This window comes from Nematostella vectensis, chromosome 5 (assembly GCF_932526225.1).
Source record: "Nematostella vectensis chromosome 5, jaNemVect1.1, whole genome shotgun sequence".
NCBI lineage: Eukaryota > Metazoa > Cnidaria > Anthozoa > Actiniaria > Edwardsiidae > Nematostella > Nematostella vectensis.
In genome coordinates this window covers 6,999,960-7,023,709 of record NC_064038.1, presented here as the reverse complement: position 1 = coordinate 7,023,709, position 23,750 = coordinate 6,999,960, and the positions used below count along the sequence as shown (strand labels likewise).

At 40.9% G+C, this 23,750-nt stretch overlaps 1 protein-coding gene and 1 long non-coding RNA gene across 2 annotated transcripts; both read right to left on the bottom strand.

Moving 5' to 3' along the window:
* Window positions 1-2,489: 2,489 nt before the first annotated feature.
* LOC5501192 lies at window positions 2,490-16,483 on the bottom strand. The gene is made up of 16 exons (XM_032369519.2): window positions 16,412-16,483; window positions 16,298-16,345; window positions 15,655-15,863; window positions 14,059-14,310; window positions 12,742-12,854; window positions 12,032-12,262; window positions 11,482-11,594; window positions 10,339-10,643; window positions 9,311-9,598; window positions 9,002-9,213; window positions 8,402-8,864; window positions 7,465-7,698; window positions 6,799-6,934; window positions 5,893-6,015; window positions 5,224-5,482; window positions 2,490-3,035 (listed from the first exon to the last, which is right to left on the bottom strand). The coding sequence occupies exons 2-16, from the start codon at window positions 16,338-16,340 to the stop codon at window positions 2,627-2,629; spliced, it is 3,390 nt and encodes a 1,129-aa protein (XP_032225410.2). The 5' UTR covers window positions 16,341-16,345; window positions 16,412-16,483; the 3' UTR covers window positions 2,490-2,626.
* Window positions 16,484-18,788: 2,305 nt separating this feature from the next.
* Window positions 18,789-19,612, bottom strand: LOC125562985. The gene is made up of 2 exons (XR_007308038.1): window positions 19,086-19,612; window positions 18,789-18,922 (listed from the first exon to the last, which is right to left on the bottom strand). It is a non-coding gene; the product is annotated as an uncharacterized LOC125562985 (long non-coding RNA).
* Window positions 19,613-23,750: the final 4,138 nt, after the last annotated feature.

Here is a 23,750-nt window from a genome sequence, read left to right as displayed (position 1 = left end):
GCCTTTCAGAGCATGTCCTATTTCTTTCCGGACGAAAAAACAACAACAACAACGACGACTAAAATAATCACATACTGTTATACAATGTGTGTTTTGAATGTAAAGAGTTCTCACAAAATAAGCGGGCAAAATATGCGGGCAAAATAAGCGTGTGTTAGTACCACAGGCTTCCCACCCGCGTCAGTGAAGGATTTCTAAGAGCACACAAATTCACGCAAATAATTATTTATAAGTATCTTCATGCTCTATTTCATAACATAAAATTAGTTAGGATGTAAATGTATCCGTCTGTAGAGTTTTTCCTTCCCTAGAAGCTCATTTTTACGAGTTAATATGTTTGTCTAGCATTCTGTGTCGATACTAAAATGTTAATTTTGACGACTACCTCAGCTTCAGCGCGATTTCCTGCCAGATTCCTGGAAGTAAGAAAGCACTGGCACCGGTACATGATGGGCGATGGATGGGACTATCTTCGAATAGATTAAAAAAAAACAGTGAGAAATGATTTTTTGAACGTCAAATTTAGCTTTCTGTCGATGATAGGGAAATAGCAGCTGATCAAATGGCATCTTTGGAATGTAATTCTCTACCCAAGACCCCTCTTATCATTCTCCAACCCTCTTCTAGATCAACAGGTCGCAAACGTCGACAGTCCGCATGTACTCCCCTTAGCTCTACCAGTTACGTTTTACACAACAGCTCTCAATTTGAATGTTATTGCGGAAACTGTAAAAAAAAAAGGTTATTGTGTTTCTCGCGCTTTTAGCACAAATACAAACGAAAGCGAAAACTCAGAGACACGGATCAGCAGGTGATGGTCTCAAACAAAGAAAAAGAAAATCTGCTAGCATTTTACTTTATTTGTTTTTAAACTAAAAACTCGAATTGAACAGTAGATCGACACAAATGCAATACGCACGCTCAACCCATATGGGAGACTTTTCTGATAAACCTTAGGTCATATTATACTTTACGGCTTCATAGCGGTCACATCACAGGTTGTTCACTCGGTCACAGGCTGATCACGAAATATTTGTTGAAAGAAATATAGGACCCTCCCCTAAGAGATTGAGAACAAAAAAATAGAACAATAGTACAATCCCCAAAATTTTAATATTGTGCCTGTAAATAGGGTACAGGTTTGACTTGGCCCAATAGGGTGGAAGTTTGACTTGGCCCAATAGGGTAGAGGATTGACTTGGCCCAATAGGGTGGAAGTTTGACTTGGCCCAATAGGGTAGAGGTTTGACTTGGCCCAATAGGGTGGAAGTTTGACTTGGCCCAATAGGGTGGAAGTTTGACTTGGCCCAATAGGGTAGAGGATTGACTTGGCCCAATAGGGTGGAAGTTTGACTTGGCCCAATAGGGTAGAGGTTTGACTTAGCCCAATAGGGTGGAAGTTTGACTTGGCCCAATAGGGTAGAGGTTTTACTTGCCCCAATAGGGTGGAAGTTTGACTTGGCCCAATAGGGTAGAGGATTGACTTGGCCCAATAGGGTGGAAGTTTGACTTGGCCCAATAGGGTAGAGGTTTGACTTGGCCCAATAGGGTGGAAGTTTGACTTGGCCCAATAGGGTAGAGGTTTGACTTGGCCCAATAGGGTGGAAGTTTGACTTGGCCCAATAGGATGGAAGTTTGACTTGGCCCAATAGGGTAGAGGATTGACTTGGCCCAATAGGGTGGAAGTTTGACTTGGCCCAATAGGGTAGAGGTTTGACTTGGCCCAATAGGGTGGAAGTTTGACTTGGCCCAATAGGGTGGAAGTTTGACTTGGCCCAATAGGGTAGAGGATTGACTTGGCCCAATAGGGTGGAAGTTTGACTTGGTCCAATAGGGTGGAGGTTTGACTTGGACCAATAAAGTAGAGGTTCGACTTGGCCCAATAGGGTAGAGGTTTTACTTGCCCCAATAGGGTAGAGGTTTGACTTGGCCCAATAGGGTAGAGGTTCGACTTGGCCCAATAGGGTGAAAGTTTGACTTGGCCCAATAGGGTGGAAGTTTGACTTGGCCCAATAGGGTGGAAGTTTGACTTGGCCCAATAGGGTGGAAGTTTGACTTGGTCCAATAGGGTAGAGGTCTGACTTGGCCCAAAAGGGTAGAGGTTTGACTTGTCCAATAGCGTAGAGGTTAGACTTGGCCCAATAGGGTCAAGTGTTTTTTTTTATCAAAGTAAAAACATTTCCATCCAGGGCTTGTGTTGCAGCCCACATGGATCATTAACTTGAATCTCTTGGATATATATTTAGCGAGGGCTATAACAGTATCGAGACCACGTGACCGGTTGGCCTCTTATACTTGGGAAGAAGTACCGCTTAACTGGAATCTACAAATCATCGTCCAACACGTTCAAGTGACACAGAGATGTCCCTCCAATTCACGAATTGAAAACTACAGTCTATAAAAGATAGCGAATTTGATGTATAGTGGGGATGGAGGTGTCTGACTTGGAGCGAATGAAACAAACCGCTTTACAGTATAGATTAGAGACATTTTGTTATTACATTTTATTATGTTATCATTATTTTATATCTCTAATGGAAACTCTAGTGGTAATTTAAGAGTCCCTTGTGTTAAGCTTATACAAGGATAACTAAAACTGATAGTTCATAATAATTCTGTGTCTTCTTTACACGGCCTTACACGTTGACGTCTTCTTTAGAGACGACTTTTTCATCTCAACAACTCTCTCCAGAACTTTATTCCAGCTGACCAAATTTCCCTCAGGCGGAGCACAACTACTCGCGTGTTCGGTGATCTCGGCAATAGTAAGGATTCGATCCCACATGTTTACGGCAGTGATGCTACCAACGAATGCCTGACTAGCATCGAAGCCCCCTCCGATTGAATCTTGCTCCTGTGCTATCACAAATTCACCTCCGCCGTTTAGCTTCTGGCCAGACTTGAATGTTCTTGTATTGATGTCTTTCATGATGTCTTTATAGTCAACATAAATTTTCCATTCGCCCGTTTTACCCTGCCAGGTGAATGTGAAATGGTGCCATTTACCAACTGAGAGGGCATTCTGCATCTTTGCCCTGTAATGTAAAACAAAAACATAAGCATACCTGTCAACTCTCGCGCATTAGGCGGGAGTCTCAAGATTTTGGACCCCTTCTCCCGCTCTCCCGCGTTGAGCACCAAACCTCCAGCTTTTTAGCGATTTTTCTCGCTTCCGAAAAATTATTCAATAAAAAATCGGCATTTTGCCTATTTTCTATTAAGATATTCGAAACAATAATTCCCTTGCGTAGCACAATTTATCTAACACCCTCGTGAGATCTATAAGTGGATTTGTTCGTGGAGCTTTCTATACGGCAAACGCCTGCAAGGTTAAACCCACCGCTCCTCCCCCAAAAAATGAATATACCCCACCCCTCCCCCAAAAAATTCTCAAGCCTTGAGATTTTTGGAGGTTGGCATAAGTCATATAGCTGAATTCGAAGTTTCGATAGTGCCGACTCCTCGAGGAAGCGTTCATTGACAAATCTTCAATTGAGCAATTTTGTGAGAATGGTTCTGAATTTACACCTATTTTCAAATGTATGTGGAATCCTGGGTTTCCGATTCTGCCATTCGACATAATCAGATAATCATTCGACAAGGCTAGCACTTCGTGGATGTCATAACCGTTCTCAAATTTGAGACGATCTCTCAATCGAGTTCCTAACATCACACTGCATGAAGTATATTGCTATACTCTTCTCTTGACATGAACCATACGTTTAAAACATTTTTGCGAAGATATGCGCTGGAGAGTAATTTTCCATCAATATTTACAAGCCTCATCTGTTGAAGACACTTGCAGAGCACTTGTCTGTTGTTGCCAACCGATGCTGATAACTGTATATTGATATATGTTAGAAACCAAACCTGAGTTATATCTCGATGATTACGCCTTTCTATTAGACCGCCTAGGATTCTTGTGTCTCCGTGCACGGCTCTAGGGGTATCATGGGTAAATCCGAGGGCTTGCCGAGGCACCGAGACCCGCGTTTTAGAATATCTGAGCCCGAGACTTTCCGTCAAATTTCGTAATCCGAGCCCGAGCTTTTCCGGTCTCTTAAAAACCGAGCCCGAGCTTGTTTTGGGGTAACTTGCTCGAGGTATGTCATAAACATCAGTTGAAAAAAGAATCAGTATAGTAACAATACAATCTTGCTACAGTAGCTTAAAGCCGCATTATCACCAGTTCACTTCCGGAGGTCCGACGGAAACCTCGACCGTTAAAAGACAAAAGAATCTATTAGAATCCGAGATATTTAACATGCCATCCGCTCTAAATTATCAATCACATCCCCGAAGAAACTTGCAATAGACGCACTGCTTTCAATATTTTGAAATATTTTTCGCGTTTTCCGTTAAAAATCATCGGAGATTGTTACGTGATCGACCGGAAGTAAACTGGTGACAATGCAGCTTTAAGTTTCTGTTTAGAGCGGAGGCTCAAGAATCGAGACTTGAAAATGAAGGGGAAACCCGTAGAATGGTAACAACATAATACAGCCCGCGTTTAACAAAATCAGAGACTCCAAGATCGAGCTTAAAAACCCTTAAAAATCTCTTAGACCCTGGTAGAAAAAAACGAGGCTCTGAGACCACTTAAATTTGAAAAAAAAAAAAAACGAGACTTCGAGACTTTGCGAAATTTTTGCGCGACTTTCGAAATTTCGAGGTACCCATCGCAACCCCTGGCTCTTGACGTCCCTGTGTTCAGATGGCGTTTTATGGAACGTATGCGAATGATTTCCCAACACAGAGTGCCCTGTAATGTGTCTTCAACAGATAAGTCTGTTAAATATCGATGGAAAATTACTCCCCAGCGCAGATCGTCGCTAAACGCTTTCATGTTTCAGCGGCTAGCTGGATAAGTCGAGAAAAGAGTTAAGTAATATACTTCATGTAGTTTGACTTTAGGAACTCGATTGGGAGATCGTCTCTAACATGAGAATGCTTATGACACCCACGAAGTACTAGGCTTGTCGAATGATAGAACATTAGAAACCCAGGATTCCGCATACATTTGAAAATAGGTGTAAGCATTTGTTTAAATATATCGGTCAAAAATCAAGGTTGGTATTTTATCAACAGAGTCAATTCTATCTTATTGGTGATATTAGTTTGCATTTCTGATATTTTGGAGTTGGCCCTATATTTCATGGGCTTCCTGGGTGTATATAGGAATGGATTTGTGTAAATGTTATTATTATAATACTTGTTACTTGCCTCGCAGTAAAATCTTTGTATGCATCCCCTTTCACTGAAAATACGTGATCATCATCACCCTTGAAAGAGCCAAGGATCATTTCGTTTGTTGCTAACGACCCAGATGTCTGTGATACAGCATAGCTGATAACACTCTCACTGCGAGGACAATTCTTTTTAATCCAGTAGGACACAGTGACGTCTTCAAACACTCCTTGTTTGATGCTAACGCTGACATAATCTGTAGTGCCTCTGGTTGGAAACACGAGGTCGTAAAGTACTACAAGAAAATACGCAAACGTACGTAAAATAACAATACGTTTTTTTAACGAATAATTTCTACTGACTATGGCCTGTTAAATAATTATCGGAGGTGAATGGGGGGTGGGGGTGGTTTATCGCATACTGATTAACATTACTTTTTAAAAGACAGAGTGTTTGTTGTATAATTTTCATTTTAAATTGAGTAATGTGGCAGTTGTTTTCAAATCAAATCTTCAAGTTTAATGTAAATAGTAAATGTGGAAAATATTTTTTTGCAACAAAATAACGTTCTAGCTGGATTATCACGGTGAGCAATGTTCTAATGGGTCAACAAGGAGGTTTTGGAGTTGGGGTGTATATATACACGTGTGGTGTGAGGTAGAATTGTTGGATTCAGTCCGCCCTTCAGTACATAAGAAATTTTACCGACACACTCCCTCTCCGTCCCCGAAGGTGCTTGACCAGCGTCACAGGTAGAAACACATGTATCTCCCTTTTTTGCATGGCGGCATCGCCCACATTTTGACGGCTTATTTGATTCCGTGCAACCTGTAAAGAAAAGCAACACACCTTTTAAAGAGCTCTACTCAGCCACATCTTTTGTATTGTTTACACTAAATATAGGAAGACAAATCATTTATGAAATTACAAAATAACGATCTAAGATGTTTTATACTCTATTTACAATATTCAATCGAGAATATCAAAATAGGATATCGATGGAAATCGATGCTTTTTTCACACTTAATATTTCGCTGTGATAATGGTAGTTTAGAAAAATTTATAAAAGCTTCAATGAAATGGGACAACCGGTTGGCCAGCATGAAAAACAGTTCCAGCTTGTTATAACTGATCTTCAGTATATGAGAGGATGATAGCAAGGAGATAAACGTTCAAGGAGATAAACTTTAAAGCAGCATTGTTGCTGTGCTACGGCGAATCTACAATCCTCGTCTCGTTTTGGAATAGCGCGTAATCAATCAGCCGTCTAAAGCAATCGATGGCTTTCGTGTTTTCACTGTCGCGTCATAAACCATTTGACTGCATACAGCAGGGGAATTGACTGGTACGCGTTATTTCTAGACGAGGAATGGCTGGATTTCGCGGCTGGCGCGCAACAACGAATGAAGCTGGATATTACAATAAATCGAAACAAAGAAACTCTTTTCTTTGTTTCTTTGTTTCGATTTATTGTAATATCCAGCTTCATTCGTTGTTGCGCGCCAGCCGCGAAATCCAGCCATTCCTCGTCTAGAAATAACGCGTACCAGTCAATTCCCCTGCTGTATGCAGTCAAATGGTTGTATCTCACAAGACATGACCTGCTCTTACCCATGATGGGGTCACATAGCAAGTGGCAAGATTTGGAAATGCAAAAAGGACTCTTCCCTTCGGGGTCTTTGTGCGTAATCCCTTTACATTTTGCCTGCAGCAAGGCGCGCTTCTCAACCACATTGACGTTGCTAACCTACATGTGAAAAGACACTAAGGTTAGACGGTACAAATTTCGTGTCGGTCCGTCCGTCCGTCCGTCCGTCCGTCCGTCCGTCTGTCTGTCTGTCTGTTTGTCTGTCTGTCTGTCTGTCTGCGAGAGTGGCGAGGTAGCTCAGTGGTATGGGCTTTGTCTTTCATGCAAGGGGTCCAACGTTCGAAACCAAGTCAGGTTATGATTTTTTAAGAGGTGTAAGAACCTTTCTCTATACATTGGGCATTGTAAATACATCCGTCTTTTCTGAAAGGGACGATACATCTGAGGTCCCCGTCTCTCTGTTAAATACCTGTATTGGGAAACGTAAAAGAAACACTGGGGACGTGGTCGGTGCTACAATCTTCAGTGACAAAGATTACTCTGCTTGACGCAGTCCGTATCTACCCACTGACGACTAAAGTCAGTCACATGTGAAGCGCATTTGATCATGTCTTGCGATTGTATTTTGCGCTATAGATTTACTTTCTTTAATTTCTGCCTTACTAGTCAGTTTTTTCTCGGGTTCTTACGTGTAGCATCCTTTCCCCATTCCCAAAAGCATAGAATGCAACCTCGACGGGATTTTTCGTGTCCACCAGTGATAAATACACGTCCCCTCTGTCTGTGCTGCCGTAGGATTTCCCGTACTCGATAACCGTGCTACCCTCGCCCTCCTTCAGACACACGAAGTACGACTGGAACAGAGCCGCGTCCCCAAGCCCAAGGGCGTTCTTGTGGGTTGTTCCAGTTTTTGCAACACCTTTCTGTAAAAGAATAAAGAAAACAATAAATAAACTCTGCAAGTTCTAGATACTGTGGCATGATACTGTAGTATCAAAGAGTGTGATTATCTATTAAGGAAAGTAGTATTCCACCATACTTTGGAGACTACTTCTAGATAAATACACGCCCTACAATTTAAAAACTACAAAAAATAATGTAAAATAGTCAAAAACAGTGATAATAACAAAACCGTTCAAATTCCATGCTAACAAAAGTCGCACATATAGATGTGGAATACGATCACTTTACTGTATGCAGGGCGCCCAGAAAATCGCTTAAGCAAGAGGTGTTTGCATTGCAAATTGCAGTACCATGACGGTATCATGTGATGCCCTCTAAAACACAGAATATCTATCAGCAGATAATTGACAGCAATACCGTATCTGCGAATTTTGATTGGTTGCTTTGTTAAAAAGAAATGGATCGTTTTGATTTTTTTTTGGCCTCTCCTCCTTTCCAGCTCGCGCGCGGCCAGAACATAACAAGATGGCGTCTTCGGTATGGCCTGTGCAACTTCTTATATAAAGAAAAAACCTTTATTCCAATCTGTTATTGGGGGAAAACACCGTTATTTCACGTTACCCTGCATGCATGAATCAAGTCGAATGTTTCATGTTCATTGGCAAATATTTGCAGTTGGAACAGCACAAGCAAAAAACGCTGTTCTCCCTAAGAGCTCCTTACCTTGAAGATGATCACATCTTTGGGGCCAATTCTCACGTGGTACCACGTGTTCTTGTTGCTCGGGTTCAATGAGAACACGACGTAGATCGGTCCTTCACTCGATGCTGCGAAATGTATACACGACCCTTGGGGCGTCCTTTTGATCATGTTCTCGTTCAGCCATTGTACGTTGCAGGGCCACAGTGGGTCCTCTTTCCTAGTCACGGCGTCTTTCTTCTTTTTCGTGTCATCAGCAACATCACCTGCAGTCTCATCACTCTGTTTTCCCTTTCTTGGCCATCGCAACATTGCTATTGGGCTGTCTTTGTCTTCCTTCTTGAGTAGACCAGTGTTCTGATTGTAAACAAGCTCCATACCAAGTACGTTTATTACGTTCTTGTCTTCTGTATTTGAAGTGGGGCTAGGATAGGCGTTGTACAAAACAAATCTTCCAGTTTCATCACTCGTATACCATTTATTATTCCTGGAAATTAAAGAGGAGGATAAATTTCTATTTTCTTGCATGGACTACGTATGGTCATTCCCACAAACAAGAGCTAACATTGTACATCATTGCTAGATCTGATTCTGACTTATCATGACAATAATACCCAACAGTACCTGAATTTAATCAGCCTTTTCGCGTCCTTTGCAATAGGCGCGTGGTTCCCGTAAAGAGGCTCGCGCATGTCAAACTCGAGCTCCGCGATGGTTGTTCCGTCAGTAAGTTGTGTCCATGTGGGATGCGTTTTCACTTCAGTAGGACCACCAAGACCGAGCTCGCATGCCGGGGGACCGGGACCGACAGTGATATCGGAAGTTAAACTAGGGCCCTATGGAATGAAATAACAAAAATAGACAGCAAATTAGACTTTTTTCAGGAATTTAATAGAAAAAGGGAAAAGATAAATCAAGGAAAAACGTAGAGACCTCATCCATATAGACATCAATTGCTCGCTCCAGACTTTTTCTTTTTCTTCTAAGCTTTTCTTCCAGCTCTTTGCGACTCTTGAAGTCACAGTAAATCTTCTCTTTTCCGTTCTTACCGTCTTTTTCGTAAAAGACCTTCTCACCCTCCATACTCAAAAAGGCCTTATCGCATCCTTCTGTGTACTCCTCGGGGAACAACTCGCCAGCGCGGAAATTAACAAGCTCTGTGATGCTCCCTAAACGGAACTTGTAAGCTTTGGGATATTTGGGGATACTGGCTAACCATGCCTAAAAATGGAGAAAATAAGGTAGGATGATGTTAAGGGTAAGGCGAGAGTAAAAAATTAGGTGAGAGTAAAGGTGAGGTTGAAGGTGACAGTAAAAGTGAGGGTTAAGGTGATGATTAAAGGTAAACCAGAGTTTGTAGGTGATGATAAACTTTAATGTGAGGGTGAGATGAGGGTAAAGGTAATGGGATAAGGGTGAAGATGAGGTTGCAGTTGAGGATTAAGTTGAGGTTTAAGGGTGTGGGTTGAGGTGGTGGTAAAGCAGAGTTTGTAGTGATGGTAAACTTTAATTTGAGGGTGAGATGAGGGTAAAGGTAATGGGATAAGGGTAAAGATGAGGTTGCAGGTGAGGGTTAAGTTGAGGTTTGAAGTTGAGGCTTGAGGTGGAGGTAAAGCAGAGTTTGTAGGTGAGGATAAGTGTAAGGGTAAGGGTAGGAGAGTAACGGTCGGGATGAAGTGAGGGTAATAAAGATGGTGAGGGTAGGTTGTGTTGAATGTTAGGTTGAAGGTCAGGGTAAAAGTAAGGATAAGTTATGGGTAAAGTTGAGGTTTCACGTGAGGCTTAAGGTGGAGGTAAAGTATAGTTTGTAGGGTAGGATAAAGAAAAGGGTGAGGTGAGAAATAAGGTCAGGGTGAGGTCAGGCTAATGATGATGGTAAGGTTAGGTTATGTTAAATGTTAGATTGAAGGTTGGGGTGAGGTAAGCGAAAGTAGGGTAACTGAGTCAGATCTTTAATTCACCTTCAGCTCATTCTTGAACGCTGGCGTGCCCTCATCTGACAGAATCGCGGCGATTTCTTGACTTCCACCCTTGACAGCAATGGACGATGCGGAGTATTTATGCTCTGACTTTTTGTCCTCCCCTTCTTTAGATGAGTACTTAGCACCAGCGCTCATAAACAGGCCTTTGTACTCCGCTTCCATTACAACCGACGCAGCCTGCTTTGATGCTATTGAGGTGCCTTGGAGAGTCTTCCTGAACTCGAGCTGCCCACCGAACTTTGCAGACTTGACATAGTGAGTCCCCCAGCGAAGAATGAAGTCCTCTGCAATGTGTAAGCAACAAACTTAAAGTAGCAGTGTCATGGAAAGAGCTTTGCAATAGCTCTCCGGCCAGGACACAATGAATTTCAGTCAAATTTTAATATTGACCTATGAGACTTTGGTATATGTGTGAGACTTGAATTCAAAGGAAGTGACCACAAACTGTCAATAAACAAAGTTTTCAATACAATATTGTATCTTATTTTAACAAGGCATGGATATCTTAAAGTTCAACTGTTTGTAGACAATTAAAATCCTGATTCCAGACATGCGCAGTACCACGACGCTGTCCCTTTAAAGTAGCAGACTCAATTGCACTTTATTGTTTTTAAAGGGAGCGGTTTAAAATCTACGGCTCTAGAAGTTATTTGGTAAAAATTTGCCAATGCAGTTTTAACTAAACTTGGGTTTATCAGACCGTCAAATTTTCTCATGATTCTCAAGATGTGCATTATAAAGGTTTGTACATCGGCGTAGCCAGGATTATTAACAGGAGGGGGCGTAAAAGGCCGTTTCAAGGCATTTTTTCCTGTATTTAAGATATCGTATTATACATTTACTGCAGAATTACATGCAGTCCCATGTTTCATTAGTCCATTTCAGCTTTAAGCTTGCGCGCGCATTACTATAGAAACATACTTAAACTACCAGAATGCAGTGCGCGCACTGCACCAAATGAAGTTCGCGCTGCATGACGGTAGTTTTCAATTAATTTTGCTTCTAGCTGTAGTGGCCTTTTGAACCCAAGCAGTCGCGGTTGTGGCGTTTCAAGTGGCGACAGCTTGAAGTCTTATATTTCAACTCACTTATAGACTTTTGTTAATACGTAGTAATACTCACGAAATGCCCTAGCTGCACCAGGATGGAAATAGGATTCGGGCAGATGCAAAAATTCGTGTAGAAAGGCCTGGCTGAGGTCTGCGGGCTTGACTTCGTCTTTGAAAATCTCATATCTGAAAGAGAATAAAGGCAGACAAAAATGATCAAGGCAGACAAAAACGATCAAGGCATTCTTTGAAAAATATTGAGGAAGTTATGTTTTCTTGTTGTCTGATTTTTCTGTGTGCCAAACAGAGCAAGTAGCAACAAGCCTAGGATCTCATTTCAACGGATACAATCTCGAGCAAACGAGCATATTCCTGTGTCGGAGGCGAGTTTTTAATTGCCAGCACAGACGATTTAGAACTTGTCATCAGACTATAGCTGGCCGAGAAATATACGGCGGGGAGGAGGACGGGGGGGGGGGGTTGGGTAAGCACGATACACAAACTCCCCCCTGCTACGTGCCCCTCCCCACCTCCCTTACGGTGTTCATCATCGTGATGATATTAATCATGATGACGATAATGTTGTTGATTATGATAGTAATGGCGATGTTAATGATGAATACCTTGTAACATCGATGTCAAACACGGACAGATATTGCTGTGTATTGGAGCTCGTCGAACTGCCCCAGGCTTTCTTGACTCCTGCGTAAAATCCAAAGAAAGACCCCGACACTCCAGCTTCCTTCTGCAGGTAACTCTGATACTCGGATCGTGATGAGAACGTGTACATATGGGCGGACGTGTCGTAGATACCGTGGACGTTCATCGTATCTGGCACCTGGTCGTCATCGTAGCTGGAAAGGGGAAAATCAATGAACGAACGAACGGACAGATTATGATTGAAAGAAGCCCGATCGCAATTATTGGGAAAGATGTATTTTTAAAGCAAACAGACAACCTTTCTGTGACATGTATGTTGATAGATAAAAAAGACGCCCCCCCCCCTTTGAAAAAAGAAATTTGTGTTATCTGTCAGGTGCAAAAGTCTACGATACTCCCCTCTTATTTACATTATGGCCATCCCCGTTTGAGCCAAAAGCTAGATCCGCTCATGTTGTAACTCACTAGGAATGTCTTTACAGCTCCTTTATATAATACTTATCTTTTTTGACTTGAACACCTTCCCACCACAACCAACCTGGGTCCAAGGGGGGGGGGGGGGGGAAGGGTTTTTTTTTTTGCTACATATGGCTTTCTGGCAGCCCAAGAGGGGGTGGGGGGGTGGGGCAAACCCCTAAACCCTCTCCCTAGATCCGCTCCTGGTGTTACTTACTAGGAATGTCCTCCACAACTCCTCTGTATGATGCTCATCTTCCTGGACTCAGGGCTGAACTCCCCTTTGCCGTCAAACCCAACACCGATAAACGCAGCCCCGTCAATCATATCCTATGTGCAACATATTGGTACTTAAATACCATAGATATAATTGTTTTAAATGCCAGTCCGTGATAATTGCGTAGTGTTCCTGATAATATTGCAGGAAACTTTCTCTAGATCCCACAATCTGCAGTATCTCTTCACAGCACTCCAAATCGGGACAGGTATTATATGGCATTTGACTTTAATTAAACGCGGGAGGGCTTTTTGTTTCTTGTTGAAGTTCTTAAAACCTTTCACTTATATCAATCTTGCCAAAACAAAGCATAGATAAACTTTCAAATTCTGAAAAGGGAATTGAATCTTTGAAAATTTTCCTGGCCGCGCAAAAGGAGATTGAATCGAGTGAATAATTCCAAGTTTTGGCGGGAAAATCTGAAACAACGTATTTTCCTTAAATCCTTTAAAATTCAGAGACGGCAATACCACAGAATATTGGCGAATTGTTTTCTATTGCAATGCTACCAACAATAATGCGAAGAATAATTTAAAGTCGAGAATTGTATGCGAGAAAAGAAAATATCGTTTTGTTGTAGGTTTCAAAAACAGCGCGAGATTGCGAACGCAGCGCGCGAGTACAATTCAAAAACAATTCAAAGACTAAAAAATATCTGCTAAATTTAGCAGATTTGTTTTCTGAAGTTAAGTAATCATTTGACTACCAGGTTGAGATATAAAGATGACGCTAGAAGTTGTAACCACACAACGTTCATCAGCAATAACTAAGAAGACATGAAGATGGGAACCGGTTTAGCGTGCGCATATGTTTACTCGTGTAATTTGGTGGTTGACATCTCGATCTACGTCACAAATGACTAGACCCGGGCCTTTCAGTTCACGGCCTTTTTTCCGAAGGTTGACCAAAATACCTCAATATTACAGATTTGAGTTATTCGCGCGAACGCGTGTTTTATAGGGTCCATACGAACCACATACCATTTGGAAGATGCAAATATAAAGAATTGACAGAGTCTATCAACTCTGAAAGGTTATATGGACTTTAAAACCTCAAAACACAAAGACTCTCCCATAGGCTCAGAAAAATAAAATGGTCTCTGGATAATTCATATTACCAGAATCATCATTCAAGCTATGGGGGGGGGGGGGGGGGGGGGGGGCTTCTCAGGAAAAGGGACGAAGACATATATCGTGAGCAAATATTTCTTGTTAAATATATCGTTTAAAACCTCTGTAAGTCATCTTTCATACTTACCCGACATTGTTTCGTAGTTTCTTTGGCAGTGTAACACGGATCTCCAGGTTTATAACCGCTTCCGAAGCACCCATTCATGAGAGCGGGTCCAACAAAGCCGTTAGCGTAAGTGTATGGGGGCTGGTCCACTTTTTCTGAGTCTCCACTCTTATCGTCATCATCACTCGAAAGGCCAATCCCATAATGCACTCCGGGTGGGGCGAACATGTCATCGTTCTTCCAGCCCATACCGGGTTTAATGTCCAATGATATCTATGGTAAAAGTTTTAGTCATTTTTAATTTTTACAAATAAAACTATATTCTTCATTTATTCATTACGCGAAAAAAAGGCTTCTGCGAAAACTGTTACTTGACAGTTTGAGAATTATTCGCGAAGACGCATCTGCTTTTTTTCTAAAAGCCAAAATTACGATAGATCGCAAATCTAGCTGTCTTATAAATGTTTGGTATTTTTGTGTGCTTACAGCACCGTTTGTTTCTTTTAATCAAATGAGCGTTGTAGTTAAAACAATAGCTTGCTATTGTGGCTATATACCCGAAACCGACAGTCGGGAAAGGTTCCCGATAGACTAAATGCCCGACAGTTTTCAATGCATTCAAGTAGCCCTGTAAATTGTCAGCCTGGTGAGTTCAATTATTCTATATTTGTCGAGAAAGGGCAAGTCAATCTGTATTGAGTTTTGTTGTCGGTATTTGATGTTCTCTGTTGTCTATGTTCTATGTTGTCTACGTTCATTTCCGTTCATTTACAAGCACGGGAGACTATGGATGACAACAGATTACATATCAAAGGTTTATGGTAAATGTCTCGAAATTTGCAAATGGCCTCCTACTCATCCGTCCTTTTAGTGTCGGGTATAGGAGGCTATACCTTATGTATCAGGAAGTGCACAGGGAGCCCAAAAGCGTAAGAGGCTATACCTTATGTATAAGGAAGTGCACAGGGAGCCCAAAAGCATAAGAGGCTATACCTTTTGTTTATTTCAAAAACGGCACAGGAAGCCCAAAAGCATAGGAGGCTATACCTTTTATTTCAGGAAGTGCACAGGGAGCCCAAAAACGTAGGAGGCTATACCTTTTGTTTATTTAAAAAACGGCACAGGTAGCCCAAAAGCATAGGAGGCTATACTTTTTATTTCAGGAAGTGCACAGGGAGCCCAAAAGCATAAGAGGCTATACCTTTTGTTTATTTCAAAAACGGCACAGGAAGCCCAAAAGCATAGGAGGCTATACCTTTTATTTCAGGAAGTGCACAGGGAGCCCAAAAGCGTAGGAGGCTATACCTTTCGTTTATTTCGAAAACGGCACAGGAAGCCCAAAAGCATAGGAGGCTATACTTTTTATTTCAGGAAGTGCACAGGGAGCCCAAAAGCATAAGAGGCTATACCTTTTGTTTATTTCAAAAACGGCACAGGAAGCCCAAAAGCATAGGAGGCTATACCTTTTATTTCAGGAAGTGCACAGGGAGCCCAAAAGCGTAGGAGGCTATACCTTTTGTTTATTTCAAAAACGGCACTGGAAGCCCAAAAGCATAGGAGGCAATACCTTTTATTTCAGGAAGTGCACAGGGAGCCCAAAAGCTCAGGAGGCTATACCTTTTGTTTCAGGAAATTCTCAGCCCTTTTTTGCTGCTCATCAACGATTTTCAGTTGATTGTCGATAGCCTCTGAAAGTACTTCCTTGGCTTTTTCTGCCCCTGCAGCCCCGACCTGTGCCATTACCGCGCCACGCCTAGCGCCAGCGGTATTCCTCAAAAGTGGCTTCAGTCCGAGATCTTTACGGGCGAGGTTAGAGCTGGCGTTTTCTGGAAACAGCACAGATTAAAAAAATCAAGGTGACTGAAGCGTTAGAGTCCGGAAGCTGGATGGGTCCTGAAAAAAAAAACTGACTAACGGTCCGGCAGTCCGAAATAATCAATTTTACTCGCTAAATTCATGTTATATCCATTCAAAAACAAAAGAAATAAAGAAACATAAAAAGAATCCAAGCGCTTTATTTCGAATAATCGAAATTTGATAAAGGCTTTACATGGCCAGGAGATTAGTTGAAAACTGTTTTACTATGAAGCTGATGAACAAGAGAAAAGTAAAAAAGTAAAAAAGAAGTGCGCGTCAAAGTTTAAAAACTACACCAACCATTTGTTGCAATAAATGAATGTAAATTTTAATTTCTTTTCACATTCTGGATCGCGATAATTATTAACAAAACAAAACAGTTCACGCACAAATATTTACTTACTTGTCACGAAAAGGGCAACATAAACCACAAGGAGGACTCGCATTTTTCCTGTTAAAGATGGAATTATAGTCATTATTTTTCAAGGAATGTTATTCAAATATGATCTACCCTTACCTCTGTCAGCTAACTGACAAAAGTGCAGTCACTTCAAGATAACTAATCACTTTTTTTTATTTTTCAATAACATACCTGTTGTATTAAAACATTGATGGCAAAAATATCATATACGTAAGCAGGTGGAGTATTTTCAGCTGTTAATGGTTCAAGGATTACCGCTGTTGGTATTCTTGTAATATTTGTCTAACACTTGTCTGTCTAGACTATAGTAACTTTTATTTATACAGTTATTTGATAACAGTGATACTAAATGTGAGACTTTACGCCAAAATGCCGGAAAAAGGCCGCGGCAGCATAAATTGCACTTCTCTTTCACATTTGAATAAGCAATTGCTCTTTCACCACCTTCATACTACCCGTATACTCCCGTGGCGCGCCCCTCAACTAATCAAGCGTAGGGAACCCTTCCAGATACCAGAGCGTCTAATGGCGAATACCAAGTAAATCCATTCCACTTGAAGTTTCATACAAGGTTGTAAACCCAAATACTTTTTATCATGTGAAATGCTTGGATTAAAAAAGTGGAAATTTGATTTGAAAATAGACGTAAATGTACAGCTACAGCATTGAATTTTATTTTTTATTACCATTGAGGACGTGTGATTATCTAGCGGGGGAAGGGCTCTGATTTTTTGTGGGAGGGTCCTAGTATTTTTCCTATGTCCAGGGGGGTGGTGTCTGATGTTTTAACATCTCTTTGGGGAGGTTCTTATATATTGATATATTTTTTTTGCCAGTCAAATTGCCGTTTAAAAGATAACTAATCACTTTTTATCATTTTTCAATAACATACCTGTTGTATTAAAACATTGATGGCAAAAATATATACGTAAGCAGGTGGAGTATTTTCAGCTGTTAATGGTTCAAGGATTACCGCTGTTGGTATTCTGGTAATATTTGTCTAACACTTGTCTGTCTAGACTATAGTAACTTTTATTTATACAGTTATTTGATAACAGTGATACTAAATGTGAGACTTTACGCCAAAATGCCGGAAAGAGGCCGCGGCAGCATAAATTGCACTTCTCTTTCACATTTGAATAAGCAATTGCTCTTTCACCACCTTCATACTACCCGTATACTCCCGTGGCGCGCCCCTCAACTAATCAAGCGTAGGGAACCCTCCCAGATACCAGCGCGTGTAAAAATGCAGTACCGTTGCATCGCGTTAACTAATGGCGAATACCAAGTAAATCCATTCCACTTGAAGTTTCATACAAGGTTGTAAACCCAAATACTTTTTATCATGTGAAATGCTTGGATTAAAAAAGTGGAAATTTGATTTGAAAATAGACGTAAATGTACAGCTACAGCATTGAATTTTATTTTTTTATTACCATTGAGGACGTGTGATTATCTAGCGGGGGAAGGGCTCTGATTTTTTGTGGGAGGGTCCTAGTATTTTTCCCATGTCCGGGGGAGTGGTGTCTGATGTTTTCACATCTCTTGGGGGAGGTTCTTATATATTTATATATTTTTTGCCAGTCAAATTGCCGTTTGAAAGTGAGAATTTAAAGGATATATCTGTCACGAACTTGTACTTACAAGCTGGGAATATTGGCTCGAGTGTATTTGATTTTAAAAAAAGGCTACAATGCCAGCAGCGTTTTTGAGCAAATTGTCGAGGATCTGCACTAATTCTCATTAAGATGTAACGGAGCGAAATCAAAGTAGAAGAAAAGCTTTAGTCATGCCAAGATCTCCGAACACGCCAGTAGTTGTGCCCCGCCTGAGGGAAACTTGGTCTGCGGATGGGATGAACAAACAGCATCTTAAAAAAAATCGACGTGTGCGGACGTGTAGAGAAATTATTATGAATTATTAGTGCACCAGTCCATTAGATTCAACTGAGGAGTTCCAAATAAGAAATTTCAAAATCGCTCAAAATTGGTTTAAAGTTAGCCCCTGGTTCTCTTATCATGTTTAAAAAGTTTTAGTTACATACAATAAATATTTTTCGAGAAATTCCGAATTTACGATTTTGCCTATAAAATCGCCGATTTGGGGGCATTTTTCACCTTTCGTAAAAAATCGCAAAATATTCTTTAAATATACGCGGAATTAAAAATAGCGATACAGATCCTTAAAAAGGAGTTGATAAGGTATAAATCGAGTGGTTTCTTTACTTTTTCCGGCAAAAAAAAGTATATTTTATTGCTGTCTAAACATGTCCATAAAAAATATCGACTTGAATAATAGCTTAAATTAGGGGCTTATAAAACCGATGGTACATGGATTTTCGCAGAAATTTTGCACTTTGAGCAAACATTGGTGTTATTTCTTTCGATTCAGCAAATAAAAAATTGGGGGAATCAAATTCCCGAATTATAATGAAGCCGAACGCAACCCCATGTCGAGCTCAAATAACACGCGATTTTCTTGACAGCCGTCTTTATTAGATACACATACCTGTTTGTACAGGAGAAAAATCACAGAAAATAAACTCTACCCTTGCTGTATACTAATCTCAGATGCTGTATAATTGTCTTGGTTCATCCTTGGAAGTTACTGGAAGTCAATAAAGACATTACAATGAAAAATATTTGCTATTTTGTACAGAATTCAGTTCAGAACGCCTGCCGGAATGGCAAACTTTGAAGGATTTGTTTGGGTTTTAAAGTTTCTTTACGCTCAATTGAAGTAAAAGGTATTCAAGCACGTCAGTTCTTACCTTCTGCCAAGAGGTTTCTAGGGAAAAAGCCGATTTGTAAGATTAATTTCAATGCAAAGGTCAAGTACTACAACACGAGTCTGGTTTCAGATGACAACAACTGATCAGCGGTCTGCCAGATGAAAATGCGTGACTTTCCACAGGTATCCTAATCCCGATAAGAACATACCGTTTTGAGTCCTAGTCTTTCTTTATTAGAAAATCATATTTTAAAAAAGGCGATGTCATGTCTTGTTTGTCTATTTTCAAAAACATCTGATGATTTGGTAAAGAACTTAGGCGTAAGAGTAAAAATTGTATACGTTACGTTTATCTGCATATTAGTTGTGTGCGCATGAGCACTGCTTGATTACTGCAGAAATTTTTATCAATAATGGGATCGGGTCTTTGTAAAATGAAGACAGGACCTACGCGGACCAGACCTCGGCGGACCGGGTTATTTTTATTTTATTTTTTTTTAATACACAAACATATGTGAAGAAACCGTTTAGCTACTTTGTAATCCACACCACCCTATTTACCATCTTCCATAAGTCACCCCTTACTCAATTACTATTTTTACCTTTTGTTAGTTAATCATCAATGAACTTTGTACATATACTAGCTGTAACATGCCATTGTAACTCATTTATAACCTGAAGCCTAAGAAGGCAGGTATTGGCCAGCCGAAATATCGTTCTAAAAAACATAAATCTGCGTTGTTGTCGACTTTTTCTTTTAAAGGTTTTACCTTTTGCGTGGGAGTCCCTAGGGTAAATGTGCCGTTGTTGCTGGTCGCCGGTGGGACGGAGTTTCTTTTTCATTACTGACTTGCTCCAGGTGACTGAAGTAGTTTGAAAAATCGGTAGCTGGAAAATCGGCGACTACCGTGAGAATAGTGACTTTAAATGGGCTGCTTCGCTACTTTGTAGCAAGAGAAAACAAATATCACTCTGTCCAACCACTGATGAGCTGTCAGTTAACTCAATGTAAACTGTTGATTGCCGTTAGAACAATAACCCTCTATGGGCTACTTCCCTTCTGCACAAGCACAATCGTAGATTGCCGTGAGAACATTAACTCGTTATTGGCTACTTTGCTTGATATAACAAGAACAACAACTGTGCAATGCCAACAAGACTGCCTGGAAAAGGGTTACAAAATCAGTTGGAGCTTGCGACAGATTGAATGAACATGTCTATGATTCCGATACAGACGACGATCTACTCCCCGTGTTTGAGGGGTAAAATAATAGTTTCGCTAAACGAAAGATATAATGCTGATCGACATTGTTTTAATGCGAGGGATGTTTTAGCCTGTGAGCTAGTCTGTATTTTTGCGCAAAGTCCGTAATGAAAAATCAATCTCCGTCGCATATCCCCCCCCCCCACCCCCCCACATACACACACACACACACACACACACACAAACATCGGAACACACATAAACTAATATAAGGAAAGCAGAGGTGCGCGGTAAATAAGTCGAGTCTACGAAACGGGAAGTTGAGTTGAAATAGGGACTCCCCAAAATATGCCCGGGGGGGGGGGGGGGGGGGGGGGGGGGGGGGGGGGGGGGGGAAGGGGGATGCAGGGTGTGCGCCCACAGCGGCCGAGGGTCCACTTTCGGTTCCCAATTGACGTGCTATTTGTAGACAAAACTATAAAGCATAAGCTAGATAACCCTGGTACGTAGCCAAATCCGACAATAAAAGTCCCTGAAGATACTGCAAAGGCATAAAAAAATCCCTCTTTGTTCTTTCGGGGGTAGTCAGATTTCTATTAGAGAACTCATTTCACTCGTCGTCGCCTTACTCGTCCCCTCTCAGAACAGCCGAATTCCGAGCTACGGACAAGCAACCATTGCCTGGGCTACCTGTGATTACATTTGCGTTTCAAGAGTCACCTACGCGCGCGCTTAACAAATACTCCGGTCGTTAAATCATGATTCACTTACCAGCTCTAGCAAGAAGAAGTTCAAACTCAGTTTAAAGTTTAAGAACGCACTTTGAATTGCTCGAGCAATCGACACTAGGGCCACAAGGACCACCCACGCAAACAGCGTAATCACAGGTAGTCATGATCAAGAAAAATATCAAGCATCATCTGAATTACAATTTTATGCTTGCCTGATTTTATAAGAAGCAGCCTCATGTGATCTCTTTGTGTTGCCCTAAAGCCTTTTGTGGCTAACGGAGGTGTTACTGTAACAGGATGCAGCTTTGAGGGAGTGTGACAATTCTTTTAGCTTATGCCCTTATGTCAACGAAGCATGTTTGCTTGTGGTATTTGTGTTTTATTCTTCGATTGGTGTTTCCTACGGTATCTTTTTAAAATAATTTTGGCATCATTAATATGTTTTTTTATAGAATGAAGAACATAAAATAAGAAATAATCTAGAATAAAAACTGCAAGCCGACTAGTTGAACTATTCTTTATATCGGGTTTCCTTTGCAAATTCATGCATTCTCATCTGGTAGACCGCTGATCAGTTGTCATCTGAAACCAGACTCGTGTCCAAGTACTTGACCTTTCATTGAAATTTTAATTTTGTAAGATTAAAATCTTACAAATCGGCTTTTCTCCCAGAAACCTCTTGGCAGAAGGTAAGAACTGACGTGTTTGAATATCTTTTACTTCAATTGAGCGTAAAGAAACTTTAAAACCCAAACAAATCCTTCAAAGTTTGCCATTCCGGCAGGTGTTCTGAACTGAAGTCTGTACAAAATAGCAAATATTTTTCATTGTAATGTCTTTATTGACTTCCAGCTATATTGACTTCCAACTAATCACTTTTTATCATTTTTCAATAACATACCTGTTGTATTAAAACATTGATGGCGAAAATATCATATACGTAAGCGGGTGGAGTATTTTCAGCTGTTAATGGTTCAAGGATTACCGCTGTTGGTATTCTGGTAATATTTGTCTAACACTTGTCTGTCTAGACTATAGTAACTTTTATTTATACAGTTATTTGATAACAGTGATACTAAATGTGAGACTTTACGCCAAAATGCCGGAAAGAGGCCGCGGCAGCATAAATTGCACTTCTCTTTCACATTTGAATAAGCAATTGCTCTTTCACCACCTTCATACTACCCGTATACTCCCGTGGCGCGCCCCTCAACTAATCAAGCGTAGGGAACCCTCCCAGATACCAGCGCGTGTAAAAATGCAGTACCGTTGCATCGCGTTAACTAATGGCGAATACCAAGTAAATCCATTCCACTTGAAGTTTCATACAAGGTTGTAAACCCAAATACTTTTTATCATGTGAAATGCTTGGATTAAAAAAGTGGAAATTTGATTTGAAAATAGACGTAAATGTACAGCTACAGCATTGAATTTTATTTTTTTTAACCATTGAGGACGTGTGATTATCTAGCGGGGGAAGGGCTCTGATTTTTTGTGGGAGGGTCCTAGTATTTTTCCCATGTCCGGGGGAGTGGTGTCTGATGTTTTAACATTTCTTTGGGAAGGTTCTTATATATTGATATATTTTTTTGCCAGTCAAATTGCCGTTTGAAAGTGAGAATTTAAAGGATATATCTGTCACGAACTTGTACTTACAAGCTGGGAATATTGGCTCGAGTGTATTTGATTTTAAAGAAAGGCTACAATGCCAGCAGCGTTTTTGAGCAAATTGTCGAGGATCTGCACTAATTCTCATTAAGATGTAACGGAGCGAAATCAAAGTAGAAGAAAAGCTTTAGTCATGCCAAGATCTCCGAACACGCCAGTAGTTGTGCCCCGCCTGAGGGAAACTTGGTCAGCGGATGAGATGAACAAACAGCATCTTAAAAAAATCGACGTGTGCGGACGTGTAGAGAAATTATTATGAATTATTAATTATAGTTATCCTTGTATTAGCCTTACACGACAGACTTTTAAATAACTAGTAGCCTCTTAGATTACTATTAGAAATTGTAGTAAGATAATGATATAATAAAATATAATATATAATTTATATAATATATAGTTTATACTGTAAAGCTTGTTTGTATCGTTCGCTCCAAGCCACACCTCCCTTCCCCTCCTCACTATTTATCAAAATCGCTATCTTTAAATGGCTGTAGTTTTCAATTCGGGTGTTGAAGGGACGTCTCTGTGTCACTCGAACGCCGAATCGGTCATCCATAAGTTTCCGTTAATAGTGAAATTTTTTAGTATAAAAGGTCAACCTGTCACGTGATCTCAATGCTGTTATAGCCCTCGCTAATTTTAGTGGATGGTGAATGGCCTCTACCCTATTGGGCCAAGTCAAACCTCAACTCTATTTTGCCAAGGCAAACCTCTACCCAATTGGACAAAGTCAAACCTCTATCCTATTGGGCCAATTAAAACCTCTACCATCTTTGGCCAAGTCAAACCTCTACCAAATTGGAGAAAGTCGAACCTCTACCCTATTGGGCCAAATCTGACCTCTACTATATTGGGCCAAGTCAAAACTCTACCCTATTGGCCAAGTCAAACTCTACCCTATTGGACTAAGTCTAACCTCTACCCTATTGGACCATGTCGGACCTCTACCCTGTTGGGCCAAATCAACACCCTATTGGCAAGCCAATCTTTACCATATTTGGCCAAGTCGAACCTCTAACCTGTTAGGCCAAGGCAAACCTCTACCCTATTGGGCCAAGTCAAACCTCTACCCTATTATGCCTTGCAAACCTCTGACCTTTTG